This window comes from Kogia breviceps, chromosome 1 (genome assembly GCF_026419965.1).
Source record: "Kogia breviceps isolate mKogBre1 chromosome 1, mKogBre1 haplotype 1, whole genome shotgun sequence".
In the NCBI taxonomy this organism is placed as follows: Eukaryota; Metazoa; Chordata; class Mammalia; order Artiodactyla; family Physeteridae; genus Kogia; species Kogia breviceps.
Window position 1 is genome coordinate 141,573,188 of NC_081310.1, and position 15,576 is coordinate 141,588,763.

Here is a 15,576-nt window from a genome sequence, read left to right on the forward strand (position 1 = left end):
AAGGCTTCTGTCCCGTGCAACCCTACCTTTGTGCATAAATGTTCACTGAAAAATAACCTAAGTATAGATATAGACTCCCTTCACGACAGCATCTTAAGTCAGTGGTACTATTTTAAAGCCCCAAATTTCTTAATCCCTTTTGAGAAATTAGCATACTATATATTCAAAGACTACAAGTGAGGGGATAAAATGTGAGTAGTATTAGGCTTAACCAAGTGAAACTGCCAATATCTTGTTTTTGACTTACAAAACCGACAATATCATATGGTTCAATCTTTAAATGTTTTTCTACTAAAAGTTTTTATAAGTTTAAAGAATGTCATTTGCGTTCAACTTTGTGTTTAAAAATGCAGTGATTTTTAGGACCATTACTAGAACATCTTACTCACTACAGACAAAATTCCCTTCCATAAAATATTTAAAAAGTTACTACAAACTGTAAAAACAACGCTGGCTTATCTATACGGCATTTCAATTTTAAAAGTTAAAAAAAAAAAATTATACTCCAATTTGGATAAAAGCTACAATTCCAAGTCTCATTTTCCCCTTAATCCCAGCCACTCAAACACTACTCATTTCATAAATGAATAAATATACTATTTAGTATTGTACAGTAGATACATACCATTGAGTTTCTATACTATTCCAGAAAAGTATGTTTATATTCACCAAAAATATAAATTTACTAGATATAGGTGGGATCATTTGTTTATCCTAAAGTTCATTGCTTTACTCAACCCAAGTCCTACACCCAAAACATAAGAAAGAAAATTACACTTAGAAAAAGATTTAGATAGAAATTAAACTAATTTTGACAATTCTAACAGCAACTAATCACGAGAGTGATGGATTCCATCTTACTACTATATTAAAATATGTGGACTGAAAGGAAAAAGAACTTGATATGTAAAATGAATGAGGTAAATGCCATACATTCAACAACGTAAATAAATACAAATACGGTTTTACAGGAACATAAACATAAGTTTAAGGGTTTTATTATCAAAGTCTTGTAAAACAATTTCAGAAACTGTACATCAACATGGCACAGACTGTAGCCTACTTTTGTTTTTACTGCACAAAAGTGAAGCTTGGAAACTCCTGTAAGAAAACAGTTGCCTAACTACTTTGCATTTAACATGGAATCACTGTGTGCATAAGATTACTACTGCAGTAACAGTAACACAAAATTTATTGGTTTTATACAACTTGAGATCAAATAAAAAGTACATTATCAAGTAGATTTGTCTTATTTTTAAAAGCATATGAAGGTCAATTTAAAATGCACTATCCCCCTTTTCCAACAATGAGATTAAAACAAATTAATAAAAGAGTGGACAATTGAAAATCAGGACAAGAGATAACTTTCTTTTACAGATGGACTTCAGGATAGGCAGATAACTTTCACTGATGTAGATGTTCAATAAATTATTTTAGGAAAAAAAATTCCCAAACACCTTATGAAAAAGTATACAACTCTACTTCAAAATATGCTATTTACTTACTGCCAAAGACAGTTTCATTTGAAATCTTGTTTCTGTAATTAAAGCCTAATTATAGCCATCAAAAAAAGGTTAGTGCATATATAACCTTTCAAAGTTAAACAAAAGCCACAAAAATTTAGCCACAAGGCTTAAAGGATTATCTATTTCAAATGCTCATTTCCAGATGTAACTATAAGAATGTTAATTTGTCATGTCAACAAACAAGACCATTAAGTAGATCCATCATGTTGGGAGGATTTGAATGACATTTAGGATATTCCTGCCACAATTAACATGCAATCAGTGCATTCCCTACATGGCTCTATTACGGCAATGAATCAAACTCTAGAAATACTATAAATGAACTTAATAAAGGAGATCATACAACATAAACAATCCATGCCTGCTGTAGATGCATGCAGCTTTTCATTTTTGTTATGAAGCAGCACCAGAATAGTAAAACTGCTTGTTTACTCAATCAGATTTCAACCTGTCAAGAACTGGTTACCCATGTATCATTTTTCTAAAAGCTTTTGGATGTAAATAACTAATATCAACATCAAAAGCTTTATAACCATTTATAACTCAGAGCTGTATACATCTAGATTTGAGATGAACAAATACAGCATTAAGAAATCACACAGGAATGACACTGATGCACGTATACAGTTGGATTCCCACAGAGGCAATATTCAGTCACTCATATCCATGTCTTCTTCATGATGATCATCGCCATTCACTTTGGATTCTCTTAGTGAATCACCAGTTCCCTTTTCCACAGAACATTCTTTTGCTTTAGGAGAAGCTGGCTCTGTCGGTTTCTTCTCCTCTTTCTTCTCTTTCTCGCTGTCATAACCCTGCTCCTCTTCATCATAGTCCCGTGTAACCTGCTTTGCCAAGGAGAATAATAAAAGTAAACGTCTTCACAGGAAAATCACTTCTTTAAAGTACCAGCATCACCCAAAACACCAAAATAAATTAGTTTGTAAACATACTTTTACATCTTTATCACTCTCTGATTTTCTTTCCCGTTCCTTTTCCTTATCTTTACTTTTCTTCTTCTTGCTTGTGGATCGTTCTCTTTCATCTCTGCTTCTTTCTTTGTCTTTATCTTTCTTCTTCTCCTTTTTATGTCTAGGATGACAGTAAAATGCTGACAAGATGCTTGAAACGAATTGCTCAAGAACTTTCACCATTAATTAAATAGGAATAAGTTTAAACTTGTTTTTAGATGGCAAACTTGACCCAAGTTCACTTGCTATAAAGAGGACAGCAAAGATCCAATTTCAAGTCACTGGATACAAGCTGTATATAAGTTAATACAGGGAAGAAGACTATAACTTGATTACAGGTCTAAAATGCTCAATCCTAAACAGTGTTTACTATAACACAGTCTCAAGTCATGAAGAGAATGTATCAGCACATTCTTAAGCATTTTAATTCCTGAAAAGAAGAAAAACTCTAGGACAGTTCCTGAAAAGCAGGATAGATTTAATAAAAGATTAATATTCTTACCTCCTAGGGGATGGTGAGCGAGACAATTTTCTTTTGGGAGACCTAGGCTTTTTAGGAGATCTTGTGCCACTTCTGCTTCTTCGTCGTCGTCTCTCTCTAGAACCACAAATGTGCAAACTAGACTTTAAAATACAGTATTATCCAAAAAATGCAGACACATCATAGCAGATGTGTCTATGATGGAGCTCCACTAGAAACAGAATTCTGACAACGAAAGACCCACTTTCAAATACTGTTCTGAGCCTAAGAAGCAAATGAATACTAAAAAACTGCAATTCTTTTTTGCAAACTATGTGCCTTTCCCTTAATGCCCTCAAGAAAAACCCTAATTTCCAGCAATACTTCTTTTTTTTTTTTTTTTGCGGTATGCGGGCCTCTCACTGTTGTGGCCTCTCCTCCCATTGTGGAGCACAGGCTCTGGACGCGCAGGCCTGGCGGCCATGGCTCACGGGCTTAGTTGCTCCGCAGCACGTGGGATCCTCCCGGACCAGGGCACGAACCCGTGTCTCCTGCATCGGCAGGCGGATTCTCAACCACTGCGCCACCAGGGAAGCCCAGCAATACTTCTTAAAGACATTATGTCACCAAAACATTAGAAATGTTAAATTTGGGGAAAAACTGATTAACAAAAGTTCTAACTCAAGGAAAAACAGTCTGAAGTAAATTATTATTTACAGAATCAGTTTTAGATTCATTCAATGGCCAAAACGTGTATAGGATAATATGCTGTGTTATGGAAGGCAGTTGCTAATAAAATCCAAAATTACTTCTAAATCATTAGGTAAAATTTAGAGAACTAGAGTTAGTGGTAACACAGATCAAACTGACTTCCTGTTGTCTAGCAAACCACGCGCAATTCATGCCCTGCTTTGAGCAATTAGCTTTTTAAGATGTACCTCTCCTCTCTCTTTAAATTCTGACTTAAAAAAAATTCTGCGTCTACAACAAAAACAGATGGAAAGTTCTGCCCTGTTCTTGGACTGGAAGAATCAATATTGTTAAAACGACCATACTACCCAAGGCAAACGACATATTCAATGCAATCTTTATCAAAATACCAATGACATTTTTGCAGAACTAGAACAAATAATTTTAAAACTTGTATGGAAACACAAAAGATCCCGAATAGCCAAAACAATCCTGATAAACAAAAACAGAGCTGGAGGAATCATACTCCATGTCTTCAGACTGTGCTACCAAGCTACAGTAATCAAAACTGTATGGTACTGGCACAAAAACAGACACACAGATCAATGGAACACAATAGAGTCCAGAAATAAACCCACACACTTATGGTCAATTAATCTATGACAAAGGAGGTAAGAATATACAATGGAGTAAAGACAGTCCCTTTAGTAAGTGGTGCTGGGAAAACTGTACAGCTACATGCAAAAGAGGGGTATCAGAACATTCTCTAACACCCTATCCAAAAATAAACTCGAAATGGGTTAAAAACCTAAATGTAAGACCAGATACTATAAAATGAGAGGAAAAGTAGAACAGACTTTGACATAAATCACAGCAATATTTTTTTGGATCCATCTCCTAAAGTAAAGAAAATAAAAGCAAAAATGAACTAATGGGACCTAATTAAACTTAATAGCTTTTGCACAGCAAAGGAAACCATAAACAAAACAAAAAAACAACTGACAGAATAGGAGAAAATACTTCCAAACAATGAGACTGACAAGGGATTAATCTCCAAAATATACCAACAGCTCAATATCAAAAAAACAACCCAATCAAAAAAACAGACACATAAACAGACATTTCTCCAAAGAATACACACAGATGGCCAACAAACACATGAAAGGATGCTCAAGATCACTAGTCATTGGAGAAATGCAAATCAAAACTACAACTGAGGTATCTGTCACCTCATACTGGTCAGAATGGCCATCATCAAAAGGTCTAAAAATAATAAACGCTGGAGAGTGTGTGGAGAAAACGGAACCCTCCTACACTGTTGGTGGAAATGTAAACTGGTGGTGCAGCCACTGGAAAACAGTATGGAGGTCAAAAAACGAAAAATGGAACTACCAATATGACCCAAATTCCACTCCTGGGTACATATCCAAAAAAAACCCCACAAAAAAACAAACCCGCTAACAATCCAAAGCCCACACAATTTCAAAAAGATACATGCACCCCAAAGTTCACAGCAGCATTTTTTAACAACTGCCGAGATATGGAAGCTATGTTGTGTTAATCAACAGAAGAATGGATAAAGAAAATGTGCTGTATCTATACAACAGAATATTAGTAAGCTATAAAAAAGAATGAAATTTTGCCATTTGCAGCAACATGAACATGGAGAGCATTTAAGCTAAGTGAAATAAGTCAGACAGACAAAGGATTAATCTCCAAAACTTACAATCAACTCATGCAGCTCAATATCAAAAAAAACAACCCAATCCAAAAATGGGCAGAAGATCTAAACAGACATTTCTCCAAAGACGATACAGATTGCCAACAAACACATGAAAGAATGCTCAACATCATTAATCATTAGAGAAATGCAAATCAAAACTACAATGAGATATCATCTCACACTGGTCAGAATGGCCATCATCAAAAAATCTACAAACAATAAATGCTGGAGAGGGTGTGGAGAAAAGGGAACACTCTTGCACTGTTGGTGGGAATGTAAATTGATACAGCCTCTATGGAGAACAGTATGGAAATTCCTTAAAAAACTAAAAAGAGAACTACCGTATGACCCAGCAATCCCACTACTGGGCATATACCCTGAGGAGACCATAATTCAAAAAGAGCCATGTACCAAAATGTTCATTGCAGCTCTATTTACAATAGCCAGACATAGAAGCAACCTACGTGTCGATAAACAGATGAATGGATAAAGAAGATGTGGCACGTATATACAATGGAATATTACTCAGCCATAAAAAGGAACAAAACTGAGTTATTTGTAGTGAGGTGGATGGACCCAGAGACCGTCATACAGAGTGAAGTCAGTAAGAAAGACAAAAACAAATACCATATGCTAATACATATATATGGAATCTAAAAAAAAGAAAAAAATGGTCAGAAAAACCTAGGGGGGGCAAGGTGGGAATAAATATGCAGACCTACTAGAAAATGCACTTGAGGATATGGGGATGGGGAAGGGTAAGCTGGGCCAAAGTGAGAGAGTGGCATGGACATATACACACTACCACATGTAAAATAGATAGCTAGCGGGAAGCAGCCGCATAGCACAGGGAGATCAGCTCGGTGCTTTGTGACCACCTAGAGGGGTGGGATAGGGAGGGTGGGAGGGAGGGAGATGCAAGAGGGAAGAGATATGGGGACATATGTATATGTATAACTGATTCACTGTTATAAAGCAGAAACTAACACACCATTGTAAAGCAATTATACTCCAATAAAGATTGTTAAAAAAAAAAAAGAAATAAGTCAGACAGAGAAAGACATACTGTATGACATAACTTATACATGGATCTAACAAATACAACAAACTAGTGAATATAACAAAAAAGAAGCAGACTCACAGATATAGAGAACTACTAGAGGTTACCAGTGGGAAGAAGAAAGGCAGGGGGCAATATATGGGTAGAGGATTAAGAGGCACAAACTATTAGGTATTAAATAAGCTATAAAGATACATTGTACAACACAGGGAATATAGCCAATGTTTTATAATAACTCTAAAGGAAGCATAATGGTTAAAAATTGTGAATCGCTAGACTGTACAGCAGCTAAACTTAAATAAATCCCACCTAAAGACAGCAAACTCTTAGGTGTAAGACAGGCTCAAGTATGTACTGTACAACATGGGGAATACAGTCAATATTTTGTAATAACTGTAAGGGGATAGTAACCTTTAAAAACTGTATAAAAATTTTAAAAAATTAATTAAGTGAATAAAAGTTATAGGACTTGGAAGATGATCATTATATGATTTAGGCACAAACAAAATAATCAAAACAAACAAACAAACAAAAAAACCCCTATACCTTCAGTTGTCTTCATTTCAGCTTCCAAATTAAGCTTTAAATAACAAAAACCACCTTACAAGTCATCTGTGACCCCTGTCCTGGAAGTATTACACAGAACTTTCCCTTCATCAAATATTTAAGTTTGTCAGGGTTGTATACCTTACACTTTCTTGTACTACTTTGTGTAACTAATATTCCAAATTCCTTAGATGGAAAAGGTGTTTTTTATATTGTATTTCTGTGCCCTATGATAGACTGTAGTACAGTGGCAAACAATAAAAATGTATAGCATATGCCACAATTTAAAAATGCTTCAATAATTAAATAGGATAAGGTGCTTATGAATAAATCCATTAAATAAAGAAACAGGCAGGCCTTCCCTGGTGGCACAGTGGTTGAGAGTCCACCTGCCAATGCAGGGGACATGGGTTCGTGCCCCAGTCCGGGAGGATCCCATGTGCCGCGGAGCGGCTGGGCCTGTGAGCCATGGCTGCTGGGCCTGCGCATCCGGAGCCTGTGCTCCACAACGGGAGAGGCCTCAACAGTGAGAGGCCTGCGTACAGCAAAAAAAAAAAAAAAAAAGCAACAGGCAAACAATATAACTCCAGTTTTTTTTTTTTTTTTTTTTTTTTTTCTGTAGTACGCGGGCCTCTCACTGTTGTGGCCTCTCCCGTTGCGGAGCAAAGGCTCTGGACGCGCAGGCTCAGCAGCCATGGCTCATGGGCCCAGCCACTCAGCGGCATGTGGGATCTTCCCGGACCGGGGCACGAACCCATGTCCCCTGCATCAGCAGGCGGATTCTCAACCACTGCGCCACCAGGGAAGCCCTAACTCCAGTTTTTAAGGCAAGAAAATACATATTGCATATCCCATCTTTTATGCCCCTTTGCCACCTCAGACCTACTCTGGCATTTCCTTGAGCACTTATATCTGGTTTAACTTTCATTTTTTTATATATTTATATGTATCTTTTAAAAGAAAATATTCAGCACCTTTGAAAAGAAACCCCATAATCCTTTAGCTCTCACACTCCAACCACTAATCTACTTTGTTGTTATAGATTTATCCATTCTGGACATTTCATATGAATAAAATCATACAACATGTGGTCTTTTGTGTCTAGCTTCTTTCACCTGGCATGTTTTCAAGGTTCATGCATATTATAACATGTTATCAGTACTATGGTTCCTTTTTACTGCTGAATAATAATCTATCGTATGGAAGGTATAACTTTGTTTACCCATGTTAGTGGATATTTGGGTTGACTTTTTGGTTTTGAATAATGTTGCCAAGAATATCCATATAAAGTTTTGTGCCGACATGTTTTTGTTTCTCTTGGGCATATCACACTGGGAGCAAAACTGCTGTGTCAAAACACTCTCTGTTTAATTTCTTTAGGAATTGCCAAACTGTTTTCCAATGCAGCTGCAGAAGTTTACATTCTTTCTAAGATTGAGCTGTAACAGTTTTTTATATATTCTAGATACAAGTCCATTATTGGAAACATTATTTTTCTACCACTCTGACAGCTGTCTTTACGTTCTGAGTGTTCTTTGAAACAAAGAAAGTTTTTAGTTTTCATTATCCCCAACTTATCTATTTCTCTTTTGTTGCTTATGCTTTTGTCATATCTAAGGAATCACTGCCAAATACAAGGTCATGAAAGTTAACTTAAATATTTTCTTCTAATAGGATTTTAGTTTTGGCTTTTAAGTCTTTTATCCATTTTTGAGTTAATATTTATATACAATGTGAGCCTCCTAAGTGAATTTAATCAAGATTAAGAAAACAAACACTGCAGTAAAATGTGTAAACAAGACTGGAAGAAAATGATTTGCTGAGAAATTCAACAGCTTTAAATTTTGAGAGAACTAAGCCTCATCTGTGTTTGTGGTAAAAGATTTAAGGATTCTTAGCGATGCTAGGAGTCCTAACATCTGAAGAATTATTTCCTTACTGTTTAAAAAAAAGTACAATGACCCTTTACTTTTGCTTAATGGAAAATGAAATATGTCAAGAAAATGTTACTGGGACTGACATATACACACTATATATAAAACAGATAAGTAATAAGAACCTATTGTATAGCACAGGGAACTCTAGTCAGTACTCTGTAATGGCCTATATGGGGAAAGAATCTAAAAAAGAGTGGACATGTGTACATGTACAACTGATTCACCTTTCTGTACACCTGAAACTTACACAACATTGTAAATCAACTATACTCCAATAACAATTTTAAAATAAAATAAAAAGTAAAAAACAAAACAAAAAACAAAAGATTGGAAGAAAATGGAATTAAGTATGGCCAGCCCTTACTACTATCATATGAATTCCATGTTAAATGTGAAAAATATATTTTCTGAGGAGAAAGTTTGCAACACTGAATTTTCACTACAGCAGGTTAAAGACAGAATTACTACTCTGAGAATGACACAAATCAGAACTTGCATTGTCTCCAATTATTTTATCAATGAACCACGATGTATGGGAAAAAAATTATTTTGAGTATTAACATGTAGATATTTTAAATATAACTTACGATGATAAAATGAATTTAATGTGATAATGCAGTATACTTTAGCCATTAAAACTTAGATGTTTAGGGGAAAAAAACCCACACAAACAATTCAAATTATGATCTGAAATGCATATAGCAAACATAAAAACTGACCTCTGCTGAATTCCCACATTATTTTAAATATACTCTACACCATAAAACATTAAGTGAAAAGAAAAATGAACTGTAGGTTATTCTTCACAAATTGCCTTTAAAAAAACTTCACCACTGAAGTATGTAGCTATGTACTGGAAAACATTCCATGTTCACAGCCTATTGACAGTCTTGCAAACAAAGCTTAAAAAAATGAAAGCTTAGCCAAGAATTCATAATGCCACCCTACCTGCTTGCACTTCTGGAACGTCTGGCTGTGCTGTAACTTTTTGGTGGTGTTTTGGAACGTTTCTTTTCTTTGTCTTCTTTCTTTTTGTCTCTAATAAATGAAAACAATTGATGAATGTATTAGAAGATTCAACTAATACATATTTTATCAAACTATAAATAAAAACAAAAGTACAGTGAAATCTAATCTGATTCTTAAATTTTATGTTATTCTGATACAAACTTAAAAAAAAAAGTAACTCAAGTGGCGTATTTGTGGTAAACATATTTTAAAAATCCTATTTTCCTCATATTCCTCATAAAACTCTCCAAGAGCAAAGCAGACTACGTGGCAAGAGAACAAGGATGTTGGCCAGTTTCTTAGTATGTCTGGCGATAAATGCTAATAGTTTAAATAATTTTCTCTAGGCTCTTCAGCACTGTTTTTCTCTCAGCTAAGTACCAGTTTCCCAACCGACCCTGGCTCTAAATCCTCTACTGACAGGCCAAAACCCTGTCACTACTGTTGTTTTTCTTTCCAAGCACACACCCGATGTAACCTCTTCATGGATGAAGCCAACCTTCTAACGTTTTCCCTGCTGCTATATATTCTGGGCTATTCAATGCTTTTAGAAAAAAAACATCAAAATGGACTGGTACTAGAACCAGGCCTCAACTCTAAAATCTTTTTACAGATTCTTCTAAGTTTACTTTTATTCCCCATAGCATTTTTTCACCCCAAGATTCTAGGCAAAAGGTAAAATATATACATACTTATAATATATATATGTCCCTTATATCCTTATACTCATATACACACACCTATTTTTAACTATCCTATAATCTTAGAGATTAAAGTATCTCTTCAGTTGTTCTAGACTAATCCCACCCTATATTCTGTATTTCATTCCCTCCCATCTTTGCTCATCCTGCTCCATCAGTTATCCCCTCTATTCATTCAAGTCTTTATCATCGAATTCCCAGATTACTTTAATAGTCCCTTAAGTGGCCCCAGTCATGTTTCCCACAAATTGATGCTATACCCCCTATCAGAAATCTTTCGAAGTACAAACCTGAAAATATTAATTCCCTGGCTCATCACTTTTCAATTCATTCCTGTTGCCTCCTGGATCAGCTGCAAACTCCTTAGTGTGAACAAAGCCTTCTATGGTGATCTGTCTCCTTAACTTTCCTGACCTCATTTCCTGGTCCTCCTATACCAAAATACTTGCTATTTCAAGAATTCATGCTAACTTTGTAAACTCTCTACCTGAAATCATGCCCCCGAATCCAGTCAAATCTACCAGAATTCAATACTCAAGAGTCACCTCTCAATAAATCTCTTCCAACATCCTAACAATGGCCCTTCCTTTGTAATTACATTAATCTCTCCTAGTATAAAGGAAGTTCCTTGAGGGAAGGAATGCCTAATTGCTTTGTATAAGAGATGTTTCATTAAGTAAGCTTGTTTGATTGACTGAATTAAGAGATGACTAACTCTAAAACATGAGTAAAAGCCTCGTTAGAGGCTGAACACTCACTCAGTAAAGCTATCCAAGAACCTCTGTCCCCACTTGAGTTATATGCTTACCATTTTGTTGCCCCCTCCCTGTGATCCTTACTATTTTAATTACATAATTAAATATATAAATGTGTAAAGTAGTACAAAATATAGGGCTGCTTCTAGAAAATTAAGGCAAATATTTTAGAAAGAGATAAAGGACATTTGTTAAAAATTAAGTGTTGTGAAATTGTATTGTGTGACAACTAAAAACGGGGGAAAAAAATCTAGGTATTTCCAAGTAACAGAGTTCTCAACACTTTTAAAGGTGGTTTAAATGAAAAGAAAGTGATTTGGTATGTATTACTCAAGACTAGGCCTAATTTCAAACAGTTTGGCCCTATATGAAAAAAACAAATTACTGAATGCATGTTTAAGTTGAAATACAATGTTAAGGTGGGGATGTCTGTTTTTTTAATGAATCCTCACATTAATTCTCTTCTGGTCTCCAAACCATGGGATAAGACTGTTAAGTATGGTTTAGTCTCTGGAATATAGCAATACTGAATTCATATTTACAAAGGTGCTCACGATAAGGTATATAAAGATGAAGTAGGAAGGCATGACTGTCTGCCATAAATCTTTGGCATACCAAGAGATGTGGCTGGTACCACGTAATGGTTGAATGGAAAAGAGGACATGAAAAAAGGCAGTAGAAACCGCTAAGAATTTTTACTACAAAGAAATTTTATCTAGGCCTTCAGCTGTAAGTAGAAATCTCAAGTTTATGAAGGAGCACAAGAAAACAATGTCAGACTCCTCCAACAGTTTCTCCCTCATTATAGTCCTATCTTCTATCATAATCTCTTCTTTGTCATTAAAGCAGCAATATTTGTGGGTGTTGGGAACCCTAAAATTTGTCTTCCCACTCAGTGTTTATTAATAGTTTTTCACTGTACCTGTTTTTTGATGTGCTCCTTGACCTTCTACCCCTCTCTCTGGAATGAGATCTTCTCCGTCTTGGACTTTTGGATCGTCGCCTACTCCTTGACTTAGAATGTGATCGCCTTCTTGATCTGCTTCTTGACCGCCTTATAATGTAAAAGGAAGCAAACACATATATGTAAATGGAAAAAAACTAGCTCTATTTCTGACTATTTCATATAAGCATCAGACAAAAGATTCAGACATGTGGACTAGCCATCAGTAAGTGAGGGTAATTTCCTGCCATTATTTATTTACTCCACACAACAACATCTTTGATATCCTAGAAGTTAGTAAATACCTTTTAACACCTGGAATACCTCACCTTTTAATCTTTTGCTCAACCTGTCAAACCAATCCTACTTTGCCCATTGAAACTACAACTCCAACCTTAAAAATACTGCTAGAGAAAGAAGGAAAACAAAAAATATGACTCATTTGCATCATTTTGCAATTACAGTATTTTTGCAAGTACATCTTATTTGATTCCTCACTATTGCAAGTTAAACCCATTTACTACTTATCGAATACTTACTTATGCCCACTACATGCTTTACAAATACTAACTCATTTACCCTCATAATAAACCTAATAAAGTAGCTACCATTATTATTCCCATTTAAAAAATGGAAACCATATATGTGTTGCCTTCTATGATTTCCAATTGTTCTGAAATATATTCCACTTCTTCGATTTACAGTTTAAGAGAAATCCAAGTAATGCAAGCATGATACAGATATATACAACTCAGTACAAACTGCCTTTTCTACTCTTATGTGTCAACATTACATCATCTCTTCCCTGCCATGTAAGAGATGTTTCTCTGTGCCTACCACATACCACCCCGCCCCCCATACTTTCTCTAAAAGGTTAAGTTCAATTAACCTTTTGATGTTCTTTGATCTTCCTTCTTATATTTTATTCCTTTCTATTTTAAGAATAATTGAAAATAAATTGTAGTTCTTTCCTTAGACTTGGTCATTTAATTTCTAGTGGACCATTCAACCTCTTTCCATGGAAAACTTCAAATACAATTTAAACTTTTTGCTTTCACCTTTTCAAAGTGCCAAAGGATGGACATTTTAGTAATGTAAAAGATTTGTGTTCAAATCTCATTTACAAGCCAGTTAACTGAGAGCATTCATTATTTAACCTCTTTGAGCCTATTACTTCAGCAAAGAAAAACAATAGCACCTCCATCACAGAATAGCTGAAATTATAAAGCCCAGCTCAGTGCCTTACTGTAGACATATATATTATATACTGACTCCCTCTCTTTTACTAATGTGCTAACATAGTATTGCCATCATTCTCTAGAACAGCTGTTTCAAAACCCATCAGTAGCAGTGTCTCATCAAATTCAATAACTTTATGTTTTGCTCATCTCTTATTTTTGACCATATTTGAAACTATCTACTAAAGCAATCCCTCTCAATAACATGTCTATATCCTAAGAAATTTTCATGTAATGCTTACCTACCTTTTTCTAAGCTCCATAAGGACAAGGGGTATATATGTCTATCTTATTCACCACTGTACCCTTGAGCAACTACTACAGTGTCTAACTAGTAAAAGGTACTAGTAATATATTCTGAGTGAAATACTGACCCTATTAAAATATCAGAACCATCACTTTCGTATTAAGAATTTTAAAAAATTCTGGAAAACCAAAATTGACGCTATTAGAATTAAGTATTGTTCATCTTTTGAGAATTCTGGCTTTAACAAAAATTTAAGTCAACAATCATCTTAGCAAAACTGTTACACATTTAACCTACCTCTAACGTATATAGAAAAAAATAGTTGTAGGAAAAAATCCTAAGTGCATTCTTGTAGGTTTCCTTCTAAACAAAGTGATTAATAATATAAACTAGTTTAAAAAATCTAATAAGCAGAGGTATTACATCAATTTATTATACGGTGCTGAAAGAGTTATTTTTCAACAGCATTGCACTGCAGAGCCACTTCAACAGTTTACATAAGCTTTTAAAAATTAGAAAAATATAGATTATCATATTATGTATCTAAATACGTAAAAAGCTTATTAAACGTAATGGTCTTTTTATATACCAAGATGCTTAAAATACTACAACTCATAATATTTATCTTGCTGTTATGAGGCATTACTACAAGTGTTCAAAAGCACTTTGTTCAGGGAAATAAATGTTTCACTGTTATTTCCCATTGGTCATAATTAAAATTAGTATTTGAAAGCCTTAGCATGTCCCTGTTATGTACAAAGGAAAAAGATATAGGTTCTCTTTTTTAAGCCTTTTTAAGTGTTAAACTAAGCTATGAGCGCACCTGTCCTGGAAGGTTAGGATTGTAAGTATAGGCACAGCTCAGAGATAATGAGTTTGCTCCCAGACCACTGCAATAAACTGAGTATTGCAATAAAGTGAGTCACAATGAATTTTTGGTTTCCCAGTGCATAGAAAAGTTATGTTTATACTATACTATAGTCTGTGAAGTGTGCAATAGCATTATGTCTAGAAAACAGTGTATGTAATTTAATTAAAAATGTTGCTAAAGATTGCTAAACATCACCTGAGCTTTCAGTGAGCCATAATCTTTTTGCAATAGTAACAACATCAAAGATCACTAATCACAGATCACCATAACAAATATTAATAATGAGGTTAGCTATTTTGGAGTGGCAATTGACAAGTGTGGAAAGATTAAACCAAGATGAATAGTAAAGACCCCTGAACATCAATCATTCTAAGGTTTTATGTGTCGACTTCTTAAGACAACAAGGAGCTTCTAAAGGTTTCATAGAGCTGTGACATGTTCTAGATTTGGGTTTTTTTTTTTTTTTGCAGTACGCATCGGCAGGTGGACTCTCAACCACTGCGCCACCAGGGAAGCCCTAGATTTGCGTTTTTGAAAGACATCTTTAATAATGAGATGGGCTGGGGGAAGGTGGGTGACAGATACACCAGACAAAACCACCCTGTAACATTCTGCTACAGACTGAATGTTTGTGTCCTCCTTTGCAAATTTTTATGCAAAACCGAATACCCAATGTGATGACATTATGAGGTAGGAGCCTTTGGGAGGTGACTAGGTTATGAAGGTGCAGCTTTCATAAATAGGATTAATGCCCATATGAAAGAAGTCTCAGAAGACCCCCTGGTCCATTCCCCTATGTGAGGACACAGTGAAGAGACAGCAAACTATAAATGAGGAATCAGGTCCACCAGACACCAAATTTGCTGACACCTTGATCTTGAACTTCCCAGCTTCGAGCAC

The 15,576-nt window shown here is 35.2% G+C and overlaps 1 protein-coding gene across 10 annotated transcripts in view; it reads right to left on the reverse strand.

Annotated features, from left to right (window-relative positions):
* Nucleotides 1-982: 982 nt before the first annotated feature.
* SRSF11 (serine and arginine rich splicing factor 11) overlaps nucleotides 983-15,576 on the reverse strand; it is a 45,755-nt gene continuing 31,161 nt past the window's right edge. For 3 of the 10 annotated variants that reach the window (XM_059066951.2, XM_067005900.1, XM_067005937.1), the window contains 5 exons: nucleotides 12,300-12,431; nucleotides 9,862-9,951; nucleotides 3,000-3,095; nucleotides 2,480-2,618; nucleotides 983-2,371 (listed from right to left, as the gene is read on the reverse strand). In XM_059066951.2, the coding sequence (XP_058922934.2) occupies nucleotides 2,177-2,371; nucleotides 2,480-2,618; nucleotides 3,000-3,095; nucleotides 9,862-9,951; nucleotides 12,300-12,431 (652 nt within the window). In that variant the 3' untranslated portion in view covers nucleotides 983-2,176. Of the gene's footprint in view, nucleotides 2,375-2,479; nucleotides 2,619-2,999; nucleotides 3,117-9,861; nucleotides 9,952-12,299; nucleotides 12,432-15,576 lie in introns of all 10 variants that reach the window. The other 7 variants (XM_059066187.2, XM_067005889.1, XM_067005929.1 and 4 more) reach the window with 3 other exon arrangements.